Source organism: Tauraco erythrolophus, chromosome 1 (assembly GCF_009769465.1).
Source record: "Tauraco erythrolophus isolate bTauEry1 chromosome 1, bTauEry1.pri, whole genome shotgun sequence".
NCBI classification, from domain to species: Eukaryota; Metazoa; Chordata; class Aves; order Musophagiformes; family Musophagidae; genus Tauraco; species Tauraco erythrolophus.
The window spans coordinates 77,018,979-77,042,728 of NC_141465.1; the positions used below are offsets into that span (position 1 = coordinate 77,018,979).

Consider the following 23,750-nt stretch of genomic DNA (forward strand, 5'->3'; position numbering starts at 1 on the left):
ATAAATTAAAATAAAAATCTCAGCACTCATTTAGAGTTTGGGATCTTGTGAAAGAAAGCTTTAAAAGGAGCAAACCTGATTTGCTGTGGCTGTTGCGGCGAAGGGAACACTTGTTGCAGGAGTTGTTGCTGCAGAGACAGTGGCGGCCGTAGCGTTGTGCATCATGGGTACTTTCAGGAGGGGAACCATGGAAGCAATGAACAGGAGGGTGCAGCATTATGGTAAGAGAAGTGGTATTTTTGGCATGGTGAATATCAAGAGCGGCAAGCCATCGTCATGGGTTAAACCGGCAGATGGCATGCAATCACAGTGCAAAGCGAGAAAGCGTGGCGGAGAAATAAAAAAAAAGGGAAAATAGCTTATTACAAGTACAATTAAAGGAAGGTTGTCAACACAATCGGCGATTCCCAGAAAAAAGAGCAAGGACCATTGAAAATGCAGCCGTTATCTCTAAGAGGAGAATTACTCGTGCAAACGAGGTCTCTACCAAAATAGCCTGTTACCTGAGAATTGTTACCTGGGCAATTTGTTTTCCCCCAGTATCGACATAAAGCACTCCAAAATAAAATTCTACTGAAAAAAAAATACAGTGCTTTGTACTGGGAAGGAAACTGACAAACATTTGTCTTAATTTTTAAACACAATTTAAAAATGAATTATTTTCATGGATCTTCATTTTGAAGTAAGCCAGATAATCCCTGTCTTCCTTTACAATCCAATTTATGCTTTTTTTTCTTCCACTAGCACTGCAAAACTGTTAGACTTTATCAGAGTTAAATTACCATCTGCTTTGAGGCAAAAATCAGGAGAAGGATGATAATAATTTTCCTGATTCAAATACTATTTTGTTTGATCTAAAAAAGCAAGGTTGATTTTGTGAAAGTCACTGCTTTTGCACATTTTAAGAATTAATTTTAATCATCATCTTTATGGGAAAATTATTAAATTGATGTTTTAAAGGCTTGATATTTTAACTGCTTATCTGAGTAGCCTCACAAAAAAAACCAACACTGGGATAGGGCTATAGAAGAGAAGAAAGATTATTTTTCCATCTTAGAGGCTGTTGCACTGGACTCCAGTTTGCATGCCCAAAATGTTAATTCCAAGCTGCAAATATATTTAAAGGAGGAGCGAGATTCAGGTTATGGGTTTCAACAGAACCTCTGTGGATCAAAGTAGGCATTTCTGGGAAACGCTGATAAAACTTTCTAACACACAGCAAAAAGGAGAAATAGGCACACCACTATGAAACTTTAAAACACTGATGAAATTTGCTGGCTTTTTCCAGTATTTTATGATTTTATAGTACTAGACAATATAAAATATAAAGAGAAATAAAACTTTGAAAACGGAAAAGCAGACTGGAATTCATGGTATTATGCTTTTGCAGTGTAGTTGTTATAGCAGGTGATATCACATCTAAACCGCAGCTTTCATCTACAAATCTAAACACTCTGCAAAGTCAACCAGAAGGACAAGCGAACCTTTAATTCTAGTCAGTGTCTAAATCTTGCCTAGGATTTTTGAAATAAGTGAATATACATCATATACAGTATAAAAAGAGATCAATAAAGAAATTTGGAACCTACCAATACTGGTAGCGGGTGTCATGCACAAAACTGACCCTGCGTGTCATGCAATGATAGGTGAAAAAAGTGGATAAAGGGAAGAAACAGGTTAGCTGTTTAGAGTTAACATTCAAAGTGAGATTCAAGCATAACCACAGAGAAGTAAGTTAGTTAAATGAAACTGTAAGGTCATTCATAGTTTTGCTTTAACACAAAAAAGGTGATTATGTTCTTACTAAACTCCTGAGTATGCTGTGTGACTTTTGGCACGTTCCTGTGTATACACAAGACACTTCATAAACTTTTTTATTTAGTGCTTTTATCCTTTCTCTTAGTACTTTTGCAGCAACAGGTATTTGTCTATAGAAACATATTTGGTTAAATATCACATTATTTGGGAATTTTAGAACTCACTGCATAATTCGGACTGCTCAACGTCGCGCAGATCAACATTTGCCAACTTTCTGAGGAGCAGTAGAGCATTAAAATGGAATTAGCCGACACTCTCCTTCAGGGACTTTGCCAAATTTGCCTTTGATGTTAATGTACTCATTCTTAACACAACACCAGAGGCAGAGAGGTGCTTCTGACCAAAGAAAACACTACTGCGACGATTTCCCAAGCCAAACACCTCAAAGCGTGTAACGTTCCAGCAAAAGGCTCCCAGCGCACCTCAAAGATGCTGCGGAAGGACTGCTGGCCTGCCATGCAATTTAGTTTTTGTGCCCAGTCCACCTTTAATCTTTCTGGGAAGACTACATGAAAAAAAAAGAACGGTCTATTTTCAGTACAGTGCACACAGCAAGCTAGTGAGGGCGAGCAGGTGAGGAGACTAGTCCCAGGTAGGTGCACATTTGATACAAAAGCAAATATGCTTCCTGTGCTCCTGCTTAATTACTACCGCAGCCCCTTATCGGACCATCGCAGTAGCAGTGTAACCATGAATGACCTTACTCAAGAACAGTCCCCAGAGAATACACAAAGTTCCTCCTCTAGAGGCTATAGAAACACTAACAAACAGCAATGGGAAGAGAGAAAAGATCCGTTGTTCTTAAGATCATTCACCAAACAATAAGGAGAAGGTGACAAGGCAATCAAACTGATGTAAAACAAACAAAGTGCAGAACTTTGGAGGTAAGCCATGCTAAGTCAAGCCCCACACTATTTATTAGGGGAGCAAGTGGTTAAGAAAGCAGAGAAGTTATATAAAACAATTAAGTTTTATATATATTCCAGCAGCAAAACTTGTCTTAAAATTTAACTTAATACACACACGCACAAGGAACACATTTGAAAATTACACCAATTCAGAAAATATCACATAATCATTTAAAATCCAACAGATAACGTCATGCATTGCTCCTTAGACCTGGGTGGCATGACAGTCCTTACGCCCACCAAATCCAGCCTTCCCAGGAAATGCGGGAATGAAAGACGTAGCATTTTTAACAAAAAGCTCATGACACCCACTTATACAGAGGGGTTTCCACTTTCCTAACCTCCTCTCATACCCCACTCCTCTCTAACATCCTTTCTAGGTGCTGATGATGTTTGCAAAGAGCAGGAGGTTCAGCACTGTGAGAAAAGTTTCCCACTCTGGGCCTGAGCTCCATCTGCTACGTTAACCCTCTGATTCTTCTTTTTATTTTTTTTCATGCACTTGTTTTGGAGCTTGCCAACAACCTGGCTCTTAAGGTTTGGTTCCAAGATCCACCCTTCCTACCATCAGAAAATTGTAAGACAAAACTATAATTACAACCATTAGTTGGAAAGAGGGATGGACAATAAAAAGCACAAAGAACGAGCTACTCAAGGAAGCATGAGCACTCCAAAAGTCTGGAAAATACCCAAATACTATTTCACTAAATACGTTTAAACTACTGTATTTTCCATAGTTAATCGAAAATCCTTGGGAATGGCACATGATAGCGATAAGCCCTGAAAGGGAGTGCTTAAGAGAAGGAGTAACACATATCATACTGCAAATTCTCAGGGTTACGATGTAAAATAAATTTGTGGAAATGTCTGTACGTTTGTAAGCACAGGGCAGCCTTCCATTCATGGTCCAAATAGGCAGTCTCACAATTTTTTTTTTTTTTTTTTTTCTAAACACTCCCCTAAATGTCAGTATGTTTTCTGCCATAGATACTCTGGTGCACCAATGTGCTAAAAATATGGCATGCTATAACTTACTATTACAAATACAGAGGCAGGCTCCAAGGTTGTTACTCAGGCCTTATAGCAAAATTCCATGAAGTCAAAACCATCTGTGTTTGTTTTTGTCTTTAAAAACATATGGGAATGCTGATAGATTGGGAAATCATCATGTGTTGCGTGCGTTTCATTCCTTGTTTAACCGACATTATTTCTATAAACTAAAATAACATCGCTGAAATGTCAAGAGCATTTGCAAACACATAGTTTTAAACGATTCTGGAAGTTCACACTTGATAACGTTCTGATACTAAAATATGGGATTTGTTAATTACAAATGAAATCACACAATTCATTAGGCAGGATATTCACCTTTGGGAAGTTTGGAGTGGGGGTGACTGACATAATTTAGAGGGTTATGTTGTCATTGTTTATGCGAGCACCTAACACATTCTTTCTCTCGCAGTGTCAAAAAGAAGCCCTGCCACCAGCCACGGTGCAGTTCAAGCCACCTCTCAACGCTCTGATTTTTACAGAGTTCCTGGCACTGAAATGCAAATTACGTTCACTCGTCTTCAGATCACCCCTATGAAGAATTCTAACCCCAGCTATCGGCCGCTAACGCTAGAAAAAGTACTGGTGGCGTTCCAAAATGAAAACCACGAAAACACATCTGATGCCTCAAATCTCTTTCTCTAGTGCAGCTGCAGGGAGCAGCGTGTTTTGCCAGTGCTTCCACGTGGGTATCGGCTGGAAGGTTACGGCTGGCACTCCCCCTTCTCGCTCCGCTCGTGTGCGGCTGGAGTAATCCCCACGGCTGCGAAACAGCACACGGGGGAGCAGGAGGATGCGCCTTGGCTACAGCATGCTTCTCCTGGCATCTCTGAAGCATCACGCTTTTCCCAGCATTTTTGTTAGTGGAACTGTGCCCTCTCGTCTGCTAGGAGAGCGCTGGCAGATAAAAGTCAAAATACAGCCGATTTTAGGTAGGGGAAAAACGGGGCAAACTCTGGACAATGATGAACGAGGCTGTGAACGTGAAAAGCAGGCTAACAGCACGTTGAAATTTCTGCTTCAATTCTCGCACTTTGCAGGAGGAATTAAAATAACGTGTAAATATCTGTGCGGACTTCACCTCAAGTAGGGCAGGGAGCGTAATGAAACCTTCTGCTACGTGCAACTGCCTGACACAGAGGCCACCTAAGGAACACAAAATTGGTTCAATGGGGATACAACATACCTGTTGGGATAAATGCTGCATGTTGCTGCAACTGAGCATTGGCAAGAGCCTGTTGATAGTGCAAGACACTGGGATTGAAAACGGCACTGGCACCATTGCTTTTTTCAAGTGCTTGTCTCTTTGGTAAGGGGTGAAGAACACCAGGAGGAAAGGCCTGTAAATAAGAAAGTTAGTTAAAACAGTGTCATTTCTAAGACGTTGTCTGTAATATATACATAAATACAAAAACTTATTATTTTTTAAAGCGGCTAAAGATGCCTCGCCATGCATATTAACTCAAAGCACAGCAATGTAAAATGAGTGAAATTTTGTTATTGATAGCAAAAGCATGGTACTATTAACCTAAAACTGTAGCAGCACAACTACTGAAAAGAAAGGCCTTTAAAGCAACGAAAATGGCATTGCCTTTAAGTAGGTTTTCTAATATTACAGGGAGAAAAAACCACTTGTGTTTCATTGCCAAGTATTTTCTTTTTTTTTAATTTAAATATCGTTTCCTATTATTATACAGATTAATGGATTACGTTAAGCGTTTTCAATTACAGAAGCAGTTTTATCTCAATTCGACTTTTCATGAGAGGATATTTAAAAAAATGAAACCATGTTAGGAACTGAACTAAATCGTCTGCGTTTATTACGTATGAGAATGAGATGGATAAATAGGAGTTTCCGGTAAATTAACGAGTATGTGAAATAATTTCCGGTTGATGTTCGAAAGTAAAGCGATACAAATTTCATTAGTTGCTTCTCTGAAAAAAAAAAAAAAAAAAAAAAAATTGAAAAAAAAAAAAAAGCTACATGCAAAGCAAAAGGTGAAAGGTCAAAGTACCAGGTCTACAGTTGCTTCGAGAGGTCGCTTCATTGCTTTGGCAGTCGACTGAGTCTTTTAATAACAGGCAGCGAGCACATGATGGCAGTGGGCCAATGGGATTCAAGCGAATTAACATACAGGTAAACAGCAAGCAGAGGTGCATCATGGGAACGGCATTGCATTTGTGGATAGGTGAGAAGGAAAAAAATATTCTGAATGCAATATACAACATACAAAACACTAGGCATGCACAACAACAAAAATGTCTTCTAAAGAAATGAATATTACATTTCGAATTAGTACCGAAGCAAAAATGCATCTACTATACCTTAGTTAAAAGCATATAAGAGAGTAAAATATAGATGTTTGAAATTCAGGAAAGTTGAGTAAAACAGCAGCTTGCAGACACTATTAAGCATCGTATAAACACTTCACAGAGATGCAGAAAGTTTTACGGATATGCCTATAGGAATTCCTGATAAGTTAGCCAAGTCACGTTTTAAAGCGGAAAAATCAATTTGGAAGGCTACATGGTCAAATACGAAGCACTAGTGAAAGTTGTAATGCATTACGAATGCTCCTAACATCGGTGCTTGCAAGGTGAGGGTCTTTCCATTAAGACAAGTACGTCATTCAAAAAGTTTGGGCTTCAAAATGAGAGAGGTTCTCCTTTTCCAATGCATAGCAGAATAAACAGTATGTCTAGTTACACTAACTTATCATTAATTCCTTTTTTTTTTTCCCTACAGATGGGTCATTTATGCATTTTCTTTTTTTCCTTGTAACTTACCACATTACATTGGGAGGGAAAAAAGCCTTTCAGAATTTAAAACATGTTTTCTAACTTTTGCTACAACCCTCAGTACTAGCTTCAGGAGCAGAAAATAAAAATAATGCTTTCAGTTCATAAGTGAACATTAACATATGAGTTATGATACTAGTCCAGCATTATTCATTTTTTAAAAAGAAAATATTTAGGCATAGTACGTAGGCATATACATTTATGTATACTTCCATAATAAGACCAAACTTAAGGCTGATACGTTGGCATTCTGTAAAAAAATCTTCTCATAAAATATTACTTTCGAATTTTATAGCATAAATAATTCTTACAAACCTTTAGAAAGGAAAGGATGATTTACTTAGAAATCAGAATATTATTTTTTTTTAAACACACGCTGAATTTAGCTCTTTTTAGAATATGCAGATTATGTCTATCTTGACATCAGTATGCAGAAATATGGAGCAAAAGTGAAAAAAAGAGGATAAGAAACCAAATGCTTACAAATAGCTTACAGTCACAAGATTAGCTAGTGCTAACAGTGTATTTTGCAGGATAGCCCTCACTTTGCCTATTCCTTGTTCCTGGCTCTGTTGCACCTACGTTGAGTGAGGCCTCTCAACGCCTTCCCCATCTCTCCTTCAGCACATTTCTGGATTTCATACCCTGATCTACAGGATCTGCTCGTCCATCTGGGGTCCAAGACTCAGAAATAACAACAAGCACCTAGTGCAAAGTGAGGATGTGGAGAGCCTTCCTGTGTCTAAGCAAGGTGCTGTGCAGCGCCAACGTGTGGTACTCACAACGGGCACCCTCACAGAGGACATCGCTCTGTCTGCACAGGACACAGCCTTGGACCCACTCTGTGTCCACCACAGATGGAAGTCTACACGGAGGTGAAGCATTACAACTGAATTCAGCATTATGCGATAATGAAGCCCACAAATTCAAATCAACATCATTAAGAGTAAAGCATTTAAGTTAATTACCTTTATTATCTAAATGCAGATCTTATCTGATCTCACTTGTTAACTTATTAACTCTGTGCTTATGATTGCCTTTCCCCACTCCTTCTTCTCCATGCTCTTCTTAACCTTACCTCCCTATTTTGAAGCTTTTTGCTGGCTTTCCTCTCATCTTTCACAGCAAGTTCAGTCTCACAGTTTTCCCAACCGGAAGGCTTTAACTTGGTCTGTTTCTACACCTACTCATCAACCTTGTTTCCACGTCGCCTCCCCCTCTTTTCAGGCTTTCAGAACAACTGTCCATTTTTCTCTCCCACTTTAATCTTTTATTTCATTTTGTCCCGATAGTAAAACCTCCTTTGACTCTTTCTGTTTCATCAGGTAATATTCTGCTCAACATTTGATCTCCTACACAACTAACAACCAGAAAATCAATAGCTACAGACTGGAGAGGAAAAGGCTATGGAAAGGAAATAAAGATAATAATAAAAATGATCAAACATACTGAGGCATGGTATTGGTCTGCCATATGTCACATTGGTACACTATAATGTCTCCTGGAATACAAGCAAGATCTACGTAGTGGAGGTGTGCACAGATGTACAAGGAGCTCCTGACTAAACTCAAATGCAAAAAGGGAAGCAGACAAGAGGTGGAAGCTGGGACGGATGGCCCAGGAGGAACAGAGACACAGTCTGAGCATGCAGGGATGGGTTAGGAGAGACAAAGCCCACCTGGAGTTGAATCTGACAAGGGATGTGAAAGGCAGCAAGAAGGACTTTTACAGCAACAAAAGGAAGACCAGGGAAAATGTGGGCCCGATGCTGAATGGGGCAGGCAACCTGGTGACACAGGACATGAAAAAGGCTGAGGTACTGAATGTCTTCTCCACCTCAGTTTTTACTGGTAAGACTGGCCTTCAGGCCAGTGGGAGACCAGTGGGAAAGTCTGAAGTGAAGACTTACCCTCGGAAGAGTGGGATCCGGCTAAGGAACATTTAAACAAACTGGATGTACACAAACCCATAGGACCTGACAGGATGCACCAACAGGTGCCGAGGGAGGCTGGCCAATGTCATTGCAAGGCCACTCTTAATTATCCTTGAAAGGTCACTGTGATCAGGGGAAGTTCCTGAAGGCTGCAAGAAAGTAAAAGACACTCTTCAAAAAGAGCAGGAAGGAAGGTCTGAGGAATGACAAGTTGGTCAGCCTCACCCCAGTGCCTGGGAAAGTGATCGAGTGAACCCTCCTGAAAACCATCTCCAAACATATGAAAGCCAAGAAAGTGATGGGGAGTAGTCAGCATAGGTTTACTAAGGGGAGATTGTGCTTAATGAACCTTATAGCCTTCTATGATGAGAATGGCTTGGTGGGTGAGGAGAGAGCAATGGATGTTGTTCCTCTTGACTTCAGAAAAGTTTTCAACACTGTCTCCCATTTCATCCTCACAGACAAACTTATTTAGTATGGGCTTAATGGGAAACAGTAAGGTGGACTGGCAGCTGGCTCAACTGCCAGGCTCAAAGGGTTGTGATCAGCAACACAAAGTCCAGCTGGAGGCCAGTCACTAGTGGTGTAGAACTGAGAGGAGCGGCTCATACACAAGCCAGATGTGCTGCCACTCAGAGGGACCTAGAAAAGCTGGAGAAGTGGGCACAGAAGAACCTCACTAAGTTCAACAAAGGGAAATACCAAGCCCTGCACCTGGGGAGGAACAACCCCAAGCACCAGTACACACTGGGGGCCGTCCAGCTGGAAAGCAGCTTGGCAGGAAAGGCCCTTGAGGTCCTGGTGGAGATCAAGTTGAACATGAGCCAGCAATGCACCTTCAAAGCAAAGGCAGTCAACAGCTCCCTCAGCTGCATTAGGAAGAGATCACCAGCAGGTCGAGGGAGGTGATCGCTCCCCTCTACTCAGCACTGGTGAGGCCACATATGGAGTGCTATATCCAGGTCTGCGTGTCCCAGTACAAGACAGACACGGACATACTAGAAAACAGTCCTACAATAAAGAGCCTCGAAGTGATTAAGGGACTGGAGCACTTCTCATAAAAGGAAAGGCTGAGAGAACTGAGACTGTTCAGCCTAGAAAAGAGAAGATGCAGGGGCATCTCATCACTGTATATAAATACCTGACAAAGGAGTAAAGATGGAGCTAGACTCTTCTCAGCAGTGCCCTATGACAGGGCAAGATGAAACGAGAACAAATTTACATTTTAGGGCCACAAAGATATCAGAGGGCTGGAACACCTCTGCTATGAAGACAGGCTGAGAGAGTTGAGGCTGTTCAGCCTGGAGAAGAGAAGGCTCTGGGGTGATCTTATTGCAGCCTTCCAGTACCTAAAGGGGGCCTACAGGAAAGCTGGAGAGGGACTTTTTACAAGGGCATGTAGTGATAGGACAAGGGGCAATGGCTTTAAGTTGAAAGAGGGCAGATTTAGATTAGATATAAGGAAGAAATTTTTCACTCAGAGGGTAGTGAGGCACTGGAACAGGTTGCCCAGAGAAGTTGTAGATGCCCCATCCCTGGAAGTGTTCAAGGCCAGGTTGGATGAGGCTTTGGGCAACCTGGTATAGTGCAGGGTGTCCCTGCCCATGGCAGGGGGGTTGGAACTAGATGATCTTTGAGGTCCCTTCCAACCCAAACCATTCTATGATTCTATACATAGAATAAATTCCATTTAAATGTAAATTTTTGGTTTCTTTCTTTTTACTGTAAGCAGTATTAATCACAGAGCAGGTTGTCAAGAAAAGTTGTGGAGTCTCCATGCTTGGAAACTTTCAAAAGCCATCTAGGCATGTCCTGGGCAATCCACTCTAGCTCACTCTGCTTGAGCATGGTGGATGGACTAGATGATCTCTAGAGGTCCCTTCCAACACCAACTATGAATTCACATTTTCATTTAGGCTGTACATTCTTCAGTGACTTTTTACACTCTCTGATACACCACATGAATATTCAGAGCTCCCTGAGTACCGTGATAGATGACACTGCCTTATAATGCACTTCACATTTAAGCTGTACATAGTCTGTAGCCTCTTTCACAGTGTCATTCTCCTTTCTTTTTACTTCAAATGATGGGGTCATCTAAGATACATGAGTAAAAATTCCTAAACTTCAGTGTACAGAAATATAGACAGGGCATCTTCTGCAAGGCCCCAGACTGCAGAATTCATTGACTTTCGGTGGTGTCACAAGCTTTGCCGACAGCACTCTAACCCCATCCACAATGCTCACTTATACAAGCACCCTCTGGTCCAGAGCAATACAGCCACCTCCCCCAGGAAGAAAAACCTCATGGACACAATTCCAACCTGGGAGAAAGCTGCAAGTGAACCCTACAGGTAAGCACTTGTATTTCTGCCTTACTTTCACTCTCTAGATCCAAATTCTTGTCTTTTCTTGGGTGAGCTTGCAGGCATGTGTCTTTTCTACCGTTTTTTTTGTTGTCATTGCTATTCTGGTGATTTTTCATTCACTCTGATTGTTTCAAATCCATATTAAACAAAAAATAGGTGGATTGTGAAGCACCTTTTCTGTTTGGTAGGCTAAATATGCTATTAAAAAAATACTATGTACATATTTTTCTGCAAAAGGTTACCCCGAATTACAGGGTCTCTGCCTTCTTCTCCCATGACATTAGTATGCTAACATTTCAGTTCTGTGTTTCCAAAGATGCTTTATCTTGCTTTGAGGCTAATGCAGTTCCAATTATGGCTTATTTAAAATCACTGGATATATATCAAACCATTACTGAAGTGCAAAAAAATGAATCCCCTCATCTCTCTCCTTTCTTCTTTAATATATTGCCTAGAAATATTACGTTCTCTAAATGGACAATAAATATTGCACAATAGAAGCTAATTAGAATAAAAAAACAATCTCCTTTGCTTTAATTTCCACATGGTATTCAATTTCTGCAAGCACAGGAAAGTTTAACTAAAAATCACCCAGTTTGAAACAGAGACTGGGGATACTTTAAGAGAAAGAATATTAAAACTTAAGAAATGTTCTTTTGTTTGGAGGTTCACTTTCTTGCATAACTTATACTCTTTGTCCCTCAAAAAGTCCGGTCTTTGCTAATTTGCTAAATACAATAGCTTGGGGTAGTTATATACTGTACTGTATTGTGTTTCTGGTAGGCTTTTTACCCAGAGAATAACTGCATTGTCTGTAACTATTGTATGCACTGCCCACAAGTCCACAAACCACATCTGCTTAATTATTCGTCCACTGCCAGAAATGAGGACAATGATTCTTTGATTTGCTGCCAATAACTTTGTCTCCCAAGTCAGATCCTGCATGGTTGATTTATTTAACTTTATCAATACCACTCTATTTAAATTTATCAGCTTTCCTGGTATCAACCGTAAGAGATATCTAATACTGGTAAATGGATGGGCTGACTTCTCCGAAGAGTTTTCAGTAAGAGCTTAAAATACCTGAAAATAGAAAGCCCCCAATATGTTTTCTTCTGACTACAGTAACTATGCTTTTTCTTAATGATTCCCATTTTAGTTTACTCCTTTTACACTCTGTTCTTCTAATAGAAAAATTGTATCATAGAGAGATTCAAGTAACTTGCCTATGACAGTGGGAGAGGCAAGAGAAGTCTCTAGGCATGAGATTCACCTAACCAAAGCTGAAAAAGATATAGTCAATGCCTTTCAGTCAGTGAGGATAGACATGTATCTACAGAGGGTAGTGCTTTCTCATCCTTGGAAAGGCACTAGTGGCAGATCAGATAAATGTGCTGTTTTTTTTCCACTACCTATAAAGTGAGACCAAGGTGGCTAGGCTAGGCTCAGTTATCTAATTGACATCTAAGGTGGGGGGCAAGTTGAACCCTAATACAGGTTTCTTTTCTACTACTGATCTCTGAGGCAAAAGCTCTCTCTTTGCTTTTCTTCCTTTTCTTCCAAATTTCCACACGTATATCTGTCATCAAAGAGCTAAAACAGCGTGTGTGTCCCTGTTTTCCAGGGGACATTGAAGTTTATCAGTTTTATTTTTGCTCAGAAATACTTGGGGTAAATTTAACATATAATCAAGGCAAAGAACAGAAGTGGTATAGAGTGTCATTTGCTTCACTGTCTTGGATAGAAATACAGCATTAAAATAAGGGCATAACGAAAAAAAGTGCTTCCTCCCATCAAGCAGTAGTAATAATTTTATAAACTCTTATCTTTCACCAAAAAAACAAAGACAAAAAAAAGAGGCAAAGGAGAAAAGAAAGTATAAGCAAACAGCATTAAGTTGAAGCAAAATAGGCATCAAAGAGCTTCTGTCAAAAAAAAGGCAGCCATATATGCCAGCACTTACCATCACAGTCGCAGCTGCCGCAGCTGCCTGGGCTGCCACCGCAGCCTGGTTGGCTTGGTGTTGCGCCGCTTTGATTTTGGCCTGCAAATGTGCAGGAGGGTGAAAATACTTGCATTTCTCCCTCATGCAACGACCTTTTATGTAATCCATACACACGGTTACGGTGTTGTCGTTTGTGTCAATCATTGTGCTGTCTGCCGGATGCGCAAAGCGGCAATCAGTCTCTCCACGCGCACAGTTTCCCCGCTGGAACTCCCTGCACACCTACGTGCAAAACAACAGGCGTTGCAGGGGAAGAGCTCGGCGCAACGCGAAAGGGCAGGGAGAGCCCCGCACCCCCAAAAGACAGACCTGACCCCTTCCCCGGCTAGTTCAAGTTTTTCGATTTAATAAATCATCTTCTTCTGGGAGAGGGAGATGCATCAATTTTATCCTTACGTGCTTGGCTCCTCAGGTAGCTCTGCGGTACGGCGGCTAAATGAACTTGACACACAACAGAAGCATTCCCAAATGCCTTTCCTTTTTCCTGTCCAGAAAACACCTGGGAAGGACACTTACTGAAGTAACTGTCCCTGCGAAACTAGCTGGGTATCACAAAACATTCAGTCCCTTTCTGACTATGCTTTATATTCTTGCAGCTCCACTGGTAGGAAAGGAGTTCCTCTTGCTGGACCCGGGGAACACATGCATCAGATGCACTGTATTTTTTATGGACTCTACAAACAAAACGGAGAGCCTCCTTAAAAGGAATTTTCAAAAACAGGCAGAATGAACATGCTGATTTTCCTAAGAAGAAACATGCTCTACACACTAGTGCTTAGGCTTTTGGGAAAGGACATTCCTTTCTGCAAGAGCCATGCGGCCTTCTCGTACACTTAGATCATAGATTACACTGAGCCCAGAGATGTGGAGATCCATCAACACCAGGGAGACTGCATATAGCTGGGGGCTTGTCCCTTCAGCCTGCTACAGGGTTGACAACATTTGACATCTCCATTTGTAGCTCAAGGCTGAAGGGCTGTACTATTCCCCTAATATGAATACATAAGGCTATAAAATTCCTCTAATACCAACGCATAAAAACCAGGAGAGAAAAACCAGGAGAGAAATAATACTGCAATAAAAACATGCTTGTTAGATATTTCATCAAGGCATACCTTTACAAGCATGTATACTCGAGGTACTTTGGAGGAGAATAAGAGAGATGAAAACTCCTGTTGATGTCTGTGTATTAAATTGAGCAAACGCACTACCTTAAAAATAAGTGTTTAATTATCACTGCCTGCAAGTGTAGAAATCCTGCCTGGTTATGTCTTTATTTGTAGCAACTAAATTTAAGCATCATTTCTAAAACAACAGAGTTTTTCCCTCCAGGATCTTTCACACAGCCTAACAGAGGGTTGTATGCCTAGTCATGGCGGTGTCTACAGTACCTCCAGTTTATCAGTCCTGAGGAGTTTCTGGGTAGCAGTTGAACCGGGGACTGAAACGGGTGGACTTCCAGGAACAATGACAGGCGGCGTGGGCAGGATCTCAGTCGGGACTAAGCCAACTCCCGGTGTTACTGGCGTTAGGTAAGGAGCAAAGCTAATAGCCGTGTTCGTTCCTATTGTGGGACCCACTGGAAATGTGGGCTGCAAAAGGAAAACACAGATCAAGACGAAAATAAACAACCCCTTAATCAAGAGCTTACTAGTTGTCTTTTGCATGTTCTTTCTGGCTCTCATTCATTTTCTTAATGAAAAAATTTCAAACAGCTGGCAAAACACACGGCATGCTCTCTTCTTTTAATCACATAACACGTTCCAGCAGCATACGAAGAGCCGCCTTTGTAGCTCTATCGGAAAAGACGCTGCTGGTGCAAAGGAAGCCGTACATCTAACTTGAATCTCTATGGAGGTCCAGCTTACACTGCAGGCTTATTTACATATCTAAAAGTAGAAATAACATAGACTTTGCTGCTTTTTCTCAATACCTGTTTTCCTTGGGAAACTGGCTATTTTTCCAAGTACCAGATTTTATAGGTGAAGCGTTATTAACTATATTAAAGCCATATTTCTAATAAGAGTATATGTAATGAGCTCTTTGGCATGTAACTTCCATCTGTTTGCATGCTGTATATTTTGCCACCTCCTGCAATTATATGTTACTACGGCTCACACATTGAAAAACCTCACCTTTGCGAATGTCTGTGTGCTCAGCTGTCACCAGTGGAAAGTAGAATAAATATTATAATCTCAGCTGGACACAATATTTAGAAAGGGATTATTCAGGCTTAGCTAGAGTTCATCTTATGAAAAAATTTGATTGGAAGGAATGATATCAGTCTAAAAATCTGTTTCATGCCTTCCTACAGCGAGTCAGTGAAGTCATGACCAGAAGAGCGAGCATTTGTGTGATGCTAAAACGCAGCCCCACCAAGGCAGAAAGGTGAGTTTGTTACCACCATCTCCACGGAGGGTGGAGGCAGAACATCACCATGGTCAGACCACAGTCAGACCTGCAAAGTGCTATAGTTCTGCAGAGTTGACGTTTACCCCAGAAAGTGAAGCTATAATTATAAATGAGGAAAAAACATGCAGAAAAACAGGACAAATCTCATATTAGCTTTGTCAGAAATTAAGCTCCCAAATAAGCTGGCAGCTAGAAATGAACCACACAACAGCAGAACACTAAGGAAAGACTTAAAAATGCTTTTAACGAAGGAGGAGTGTCTTTCTCATCAAGGTAGCCTGCATGGCCTCTGTTGGAGAAGAGAAGGCAGCCATGCACAGTATGTAGAAAATATGCAAGAGAAAGTATAGGAGCTAGAAGGTTTATTTCTGTTTTGTTTTCGTTTTTTTTGTGTCTTTGGAACCAATTACTAAATTATAAATGAACGTGAGTTAGTACCAAGAGGATGCTTTGAGCAGCAGATTAGCCAGGATAGCAAACTGTACAGATATGGCATCTTCCTGCCCTAGAGAGTTAAAAGTGAATAACTCTCTGTTTTTATCAGAGACCAAAACTGCACATTATCAAACAGGCCAGTTTAAACGTCAAGTGTGAGCTAAATTCTTTAGAGCATAACAAAGAACATTTAAATGAAAACAATGGTTCAACTATGTTGAGGACAATATGTGTTATGTAAAATGTAAGTAACAGCTTTGTATCAGATACAATTTTAAGAATAAATCCACATGTCAAATGACTTCTATGGAATTTTCTTTCACTTTTCATCCATTTGGTCAAGGCTGAGTCATCTTAATCTGGCAATTTATGTGAGACAGAGAAATAAAACCCGGCACTTTTATCACAGCAATCAGTACAGCAGACATTACGTCAATGAAATTGTAAAGTTCAAATGATGAAATGGGTGAGTAGAAAAAAGTATAATTTTGCCACTTCAATTTTTCTCGTAATACTAAGAGGTGGAATCTATTATTTCATCAAAACTTCTGATGAAAATTCAAGCAGTAAAAAACCAGTAAATATCAAAATACATTATGCCAATATCCTAAGATACGTTTTGATGAACATGTACTGGAAATTCAGGGACTCCTGACACCCAATTTTTGTTCATGCTTACCACCTTACAGCAGACATTTCAAGTGTAAAAACACATTTGAAAAAGGCATCTGAGGTGAGCTTCCTGTGACCAAATACAGATGTCTTCCTCTGAGATGCTTACACTTGGCTCCTGTGACAGCCCGTGGAAAGACAAAGGCACTTAAGAAACCAAATCATCTAATCCGAATGCAGGCGTCTGAAACGAGCCAAGTGAATAGTAATTAGAAGTGCCTATTTCTTTTGCTAAACTATAAACGGACCTTGGAAGACCAACGCCGAAGTTGATGCCAACACTCCAGATGCCTCAAGTTAGAGAAAGAAATCCCACTCCAGTGCCTTACGCTAGGCATTTGGATTGAGAAAACATCATTAGCAGCCATGCGTGAAAAATTTAATTCAGATTACTTGCTTAACCATGCTTTGGAAGTCTGGTACAATGAGGAGCTCAACCGCAAAGGCAGCCCAGAGCAATTGATCATTTTCATATATATCCAAAGACGCTGCTCATGCCCGTAAGACTCTAGTTTTATGTCACTTTCTGGATTTGAAGTATCCCAGGCACCATACACATTACTTTAAGATAAAAGGCATGCACCAATGGTTCTCTGTCTACTTCTGGGACTTTTCAGATTTCAAGAAAGTAAGAATATGCTATCCAGAACAACATTATCCTTTGTTCCTGGTACTGGGATTTAATACTATTTAAAGCCATTCAAAACCATCGACTACTAAGAAACGTTGCGTTCCTACTCAAATATCTTACTAGCAAATAATAATAATAATAATAATAATAATAATAATAATAATAATAATAATAATAATAATAATAATAATAATAATTTAAAATAATAATAAATTATAATAATAATAAATTAAAATAATAATAAATTATTATTATTATTAAAATTTTCACCTCCAGAAGGATTATAGGTAAAACCCTTGTAAATTTAGACTAAACCTGATATGAATTGATTGAACGGGGGGGCGCGGGGGGGAGGAGAGAGAAAAAAATAGCAAATTATTATAAGATTAAAAAAATATCTCAAATCTACAGCAACATTCCATTATATCTTCAAATGCAAACACAAACGAACATACCTCTAGCACCTCGACAGTTCCTTAGGTCAGCAGGGGATTATTTTTATTGACAGTAGTTTAGAGAACTTTTGCAGATCAGTATATTCTTCTACTTCAACGTTACTTACCAATAACACCATCAGAGAAATATACTTACCACTGGCTGTAGTGGTGTCCCTGGAAACATGAACTGCATTTGCTGGGCAAGCATTGCTGCTGCAGTTTTTTGTTGGATTAAGTTGTTCCTGCCATTGATCTCCAGTTGAGTTTTTAAATGTGTTGGTGGATGAAGGTACTTGCAGTTCTCCCTTGTACAACGACCCTGGAAAAAGAAGTCACACTAATTGGTCCACTGCTTTTGATGATAGTTTAATGCCTTCGAGCAAAATATTACACCATAAACTAAGCAAGAACTAATGAAATACAGGGTGTTTCCTGGGAACTATGCAGTAGGCTGGGAGGAGCTGATGGCCTTGAGCTCTGCCTCAGCCCACTACCTCTGACTGATCACTAAGGCTATTAGCCACCAAAAAAAAGAGAAAGACTGAAACAGCATTTTCCTTGTTAAGTACAGATCACTGCTACACAATTAATACTCTGCATATTATCCAGACTGCCTGAAATGCCTCTCATGGTATCTTGGCTAGAGTATCTGGTGTTACCATAACAGAAATGTTTTTATAAATGATGTTACATTATGAATAACAAATTTAAACCTTCTTTAAGAGAAATGTAGCTTTTAAGCACACTATATTAAAAAATAATTGTGTGTTCATGGCAGTAAGGGTCTAAAGTAGCCACTTTCTGCTTGTGTCCGCCCTTATTCCAGTTCACTGCCTTCTGGCTTCATCAGCACAACTTTGAACTACTTCCATTTATGTATAAAAGAACAGAAGCCAAGCTGGTCCTTTCACAGGCTAAATTCAGAAGCAGTGCATGGAGCTAAATCTGAAGGTACGCAGCAAAAGGAGAGCTCCTGATCAACCTGAAAGCTGGAATTTTTAGACAGATATGAGACAATAAGAGGCAATAAAAATATGGGTGGGTAGTCACCTCTGAGGTGGCTTGTGTTGGAGCAGATGGACATGGAGCACATCTCTACAAGCAGTGCATGCTGACCAAAACATAGGTAGAGCAGCACAAGTCGTGCTGATATGTTTTCCCCAAGAAAGGAAGATCGTAGGGTGCATCAGTAGGTTGAGCGGCTGCAGGGCAAGACCAGCTGAGATCAGAAGCTCCTCGATGACACGGCTCACAAACAGTCACAGAGTTTTAAGAGCTGTGACCAGAGGACCTAGAGCATTAGTCAAACTGCATTTGACACACTCAACTTGTAGAAGATAGGTTTCCAAATTGAGACATTTTTTAAAAGTGCTTTTTAAACTTTCCACTCACTGGTATAAGGGCTTTGCAATTCGTAGCCAAGCAGGAATATCCTCCTATGCCAAAGAAAAGATTAAGATCCCTATGCAAGGGCATCACACAATACACACGTACGCTGACTGTGTATTCATATGCACACACACAAACTGCTACAAAACCTTCAAGACACTTCGAATGTCCCAGAACAACACCGTTAGTGTTACACTTTTTACTCAGACACTGAAACGCTGCTGATTCTGCCTCTGATCTGCTGTAAGGATGTAATAACTACCTACACAGGAGTAAGTTAAACATGTCCAGGAAGGTTCTCCAGTACTGAGGCCGACAGGAACGCAAACAGCTATTTCCACACTACTAAACAGTTGAGATCAGCCCTTACCCAAACTGTGCCTGGCTGCTGTTTGGGAGTACGCTCAATGGCAGAGGCCGGAACAGTTCAGGAAAGCCAAACATTTAAGAAAAAGACTGGTCTCGGCACTCAGGAACACCTCTTGGTGCCGTTTTAACCTGCCAGTATAGGTGCAGCCATTTTCAGGACGTTGTGCCTTCTTTCTGACTTCTGTTGCGCGAGTTACTAATTCTGTCTGGTTTAACGAAGGACACAAAAGGAGTGTTACTTTGTCAGCTGGCATGAACAGAAACAGAAATAGTCACGATTTGATGGACACAGAAGAAGGCTGGCTCTTCCATTTGGAGGGAGTAAAGCCTTCATAACGTTAACTTGGAGCATGCCCAATGCAGGCAATGAGCATACATACACTTTCGTGTTGGCTGATGAGACATTTTTAACTGAGACCTATTTAACCTTCATCTATTTTGTATATGAATGGTTCATACAGCAAATCTGAAAATTAAACCAGAAAAGTCAAATCAAATGACTCTACCTGATGGAAATATCTGCCTCTGGAAACAAAAGTGCTCCTCAAATAAGGATTGAGAGTAACTCTCAACCCCAGTGACTTTTGAAGTACCTTAAACCTGAAGATTGCCTTCAGCCAGCCCCCTGCTCCTGCCTCTGAAAGCACACGGCTACCATATACCAGCACTTCAAGCTCTGCAAAGCAACTCACAGTGCACAAAAGATTGGTTATTTCAGAAAACTTTCCAAAATAATCCAACCATACAAAAATGTACTGTCCTCTCTAAACTTGTTCATGTCTGTGCCTCATTTACTAGTTTTCTGAGCTCCTGGTTAGCAATGAACGTACTATAAAAGAGCTGTGTGGCCCCGTCACGCTACTATAGAAAGCGCTGTAAACAGATCAAGCCTTGTTGAAATGAAATGACCCAAAATAAACCGCAGTGGAATGAGCACTGAAAATAGTGCACATTAATCCAGCCCTAGCTACCAAAATTAAATAAATTCTGAGGCTTTCACTTTTTGGACCTACTGTGATTAGGGGAAAACACCTATAAGCAACTTTTCATTCCTTTTTTAACAAATGCTCCATGTCCCTGGGAACTCCTCATGAGAGTAGTTCCAGAAAGGAATTGGGCAGATTCCCAACTACAGATCAGTGCAAGAACAAAACATCAAACTTGTGGTGTCATCTCAGCCAAATGAGATCCTGGATTTTTTTGTTTATTAAAGAATCGAGTATGAAGTCCAACTGAGACGACAGCACATACCAACCAAACAGCAAAATGAGTATCTGTACACAACATGCAGCAGTATTCAACATGTTGGTTGGGTCAACATCTAGAATAAGAGCCCACTTTGGTTTCTTGCAAAAAACTACCACGCTAGCAGGCCACCTCCTAACAATACAGAGACAAAACTGAGTGCTTTAACTTTAGGATGCATCAATATCAAGCCTCTGGAGTGAGGCTCCATTCATCACAGCTCCTAAAACCACAGCAGTTCAGGAGCTGCTCCACAGACATTCAGTCTCTGCCAGGGCACGGCGGCACAAACACTGTCAACAGGATGAGGCTGGCAGCGGGGAAAATAATTGCTTTGTACAACTTTTAACCTGCTCCCACATATGAGTCAGAGTCCTAAAACTGAGGGCACGGACAGATTAGTTTGAAACTCGGTCCCTAGAAACTCCTGTCACCCATGAAGGGAAGGTTATCAACGAGCACATCAGACATTCTGTGGACTCCCCATGCAAGTTCGCCCCAAAAAATCACTTTCAAAGAGCTGCCTCCTTACCTGCAGTGGATAGTAATGACCAACAGACATCACATCAAACGCCCAGCACTCTGTTACTCCCCTCATCCTGCAAGGATGGTACCTACCTCTGACCTTTCACTTTAGGGTCACATTTCAGTGGGTAATGGAAAGTTTTAGCAGACAAACTACTTTTTTACTGCTAATTATCCAGACTGGGGACATGCTGTGGCTCACATTGGGGGTTTGCCACAGGCTTCATTCCAGTAAAGAACTGGGAGAGAGAAAGGATGCACCAAGGAGCTAGGAACTCAAAGGACTCCAGTGCCCATCACCCATGCACAGCAAGGAGAGGGTCTGCTTCTGAAGGGGCAATGGTCTTGGGAGCTGCTACCTGACTGCCTTAATATCAAAACCACATCCCTTAATGAGTCATGTAGCACCACTGACTTCTTTTGAAAATCAACAGATTTCTCTATTAAGAACAAGAGATGGTTTGCCCAAAATCGATGGCACAAGACAGCCCACAGACTGGAGTATATGAAAAATCTAGGTATGTGCTAAGAATTATAATTTTAAAAGAAGTACAACGAGGCAAGTGCAGAAGTAACACCCCATAACTTTGCATAGTAAAATAGTAAGAACCTATTTTCTGTCTATAAGTTGTATGGCCACATCTCTGTCTTGAATATTTTATAAATCCACAGCCTTCTTCATTATTTTACTATTGCTTTAATAGTAACAACAATAATAAAAATTTATCCAGTCCCAGGCTGGGAATTGCTTATGCATAATAATGAGTCAGTTTTTACTTACTAAAATTACTTTTATCTTTTATAAAAATAAGATGTTTGAATTTAAAAAAAACAAAACAAAACATTGCTTTTATCTCTTAAAATGAGAATCAACTAATGTATCCGCAACTATTTCACTCAGGTACTGAATTCTGCTTTTAAGATAGAGGTCAATATGTATTCTTAGCATTAGAATGGATCATAGAATCATAGATTATCATTCTTATCATAAAAGTCCCACTAGTAAATGTAACAGCCTCAATCTATACAGTCAATCCAAAACTGCTGTAAGACACTTTTCTGCAGCACAATGCGGTGAGGCTTTTTTGGCAAAAGGAGAGGCTAATTCAGGTTGCAAGGGATCTCAAGAGGTCTCCAGTACAACCTGCTCAGAGCAGGGTCAGCCCTGGGGTCAGCCCAATTTGCTCCTGCCAGGTCTTTGGAAACCTCCAAGGGTGGAGCCTGCACAACCTCTTTGAACAATCTGATCTACTGCTTGGCTGTCTTCATGATGAAGATGATTTTCCTTACGTGCAGTCTGAACCTGTCTAGTTTCAGCTTACGCCAGTTGCCTTGTGTCCTCTCATCATGCACAGCTGTGAGGAGCTGGGCTTCACCTTTGGACAACCTCCTTGCCCTTGAAGGTTGCTCTTACAGGAGGAGCATCACCATGGAATGTTGTCATGTTGTCTTCTGTTAGTGTGCCTGTCTCAGGTTTGAACCCTGAGAGATACATGGTAGGTTTTTTAAACCATATATTAAGACTCCCTCTACACTTTTTCCATACTTTGGGAAGGCAGCAGCCATGGTTACCTGCCATGCCATCAAAGCAGCAGAGTTACCCATCATCAAACCAATCAAATTATTTGTCTTTTCCTTAAATCATTGAAATGAGGAAAGTTCAGCTTGAAGCTGAGCATACAAATCCAAAGTTAAATGAGGTAATTTATTGATACTATTAGTGGAAGATAACAGAGCATGCCTCTCGCACTCTTGCAGCATAGCCTAACATCCGACATGGGACATCCCATCACCTTTAAAAGACAGGTTATCCGATGAGAAGCAGACACAAGGAGGCCTGATTCCTTGCAGACGTCTGTCCCTTGCTCCTCCTAACCTTGCTCCGCAGGGTGCTTCCAGCTCCGCCCCCCCTCCATTCTCTCTAAACTCCCTGCTTCTTCCTGTACCCCACCTCCCTCCTTCTTTCTCCCCCAGAACACCCTCCCACCTCTCCTAACTATAGACCAGGAAACAACTCACATGATAAATATAACTTGCTCAAGCTGTGCATGTCCTGAAGGGCCAGCCAAAATGTGCACGCGGCTGGCAGGCCACGCTGGGGAGCGGCTCAGTGCATGCTCTAGCCTCTTCCTTAACGGGGTAGTAATTTGGATCTCTCTCTTCTACACAGACACTGAATTTTGCATAACCAGCAAGAACTTTTTGAGAGGTCTGCTTCTAGCAATTCTGCTTGAAATTGGCCAGGGTGTTCAAAAGTTATTAGGGTGTGAGGACAATGCTGGCAAAAATACGGATAGTGCAATTATGCAAAACCTCTTTCCTTAAGAAAACAAGCTAAAACTAACAAATGCAGATGAAATTGTATGTTCTCGCAGGATTAAATATGCAGTCTTATGGAGGGGGGGGGGAAGTATATGACTTCCATGACATGAATGGTTTTAGAAGGCATCTGAGCAACTGTTTCTACAAAGGCAAAAAGATTTTCTGGTTTCCCGCTAGACACTCTGAGATCCAAACGTTTTCTGGAGTTAGAAAAGACACACCAAAAATAATATTTGGTTTTAAAAAGTAATAATCACCTGATGCTACAGCCACCTCTCCTATTGACAAAAAAAATTTCACAATCTTCTGTATCATGTAGCTTCAGCAAACTTGCACACGCTTGCAAAGATCAGATCACATTTTAATAAACTAATGCACTTGCAACTCTGGGCATGCTGGTTGGCTAGATATCGCCTGCTTGATATCGATAT

At 40.7% G+C, this 23,750-nt stretch overlaps 1 protein-coding gene across 9 annotated transcripts in view; it reads right to left on the bottom strand.

Annotated features, from left to right (window-relative positions):
- MBNL2 (muscleblind like splicing regulator 2) overlaps window positions 1–23,750 on the bottom strand; it is a 72,082-nt gene that overhangs the window by 15,784 nt on the left and 32,548 nt on the right. Inside the window, exons 2-7 of one of the 9 annotated variants that reach the window (XM_086611197.1) lie at window positions 17,624–17,788; window positions 14,274–14,474; window positions 12,841–13,104; window positions 5,792–5,845; window positions 4,963–5,116; window positions 1,590–1,625 (exon numbers count right to left, since the gene is read on the bottom strand). In XM_086611197.1, the coding sequence (XP_086467323.1) occupies window positions 1,590–1,625; window positions 4,963–5,116; window positions 5,792–5,845; window positions 12,841–13,104; window positions 14,274–14,474; window positions 17,624–17,788 (874 nt within the window). The remainder of the gene's footprint in view (window positions 1–1,589; window positions 1,626–4,962; window positions 5,117–5,791; window positions 5,846–12,840; window positions 13,105–14,273; window positions 14,475–17,623; window positions 17,789–23,750) is intronic. The other 8 variants (XM_086611239.1, XM_086611210.1, XM_086611201.1 and 5 more) reach the window with 8 other exon arrangements.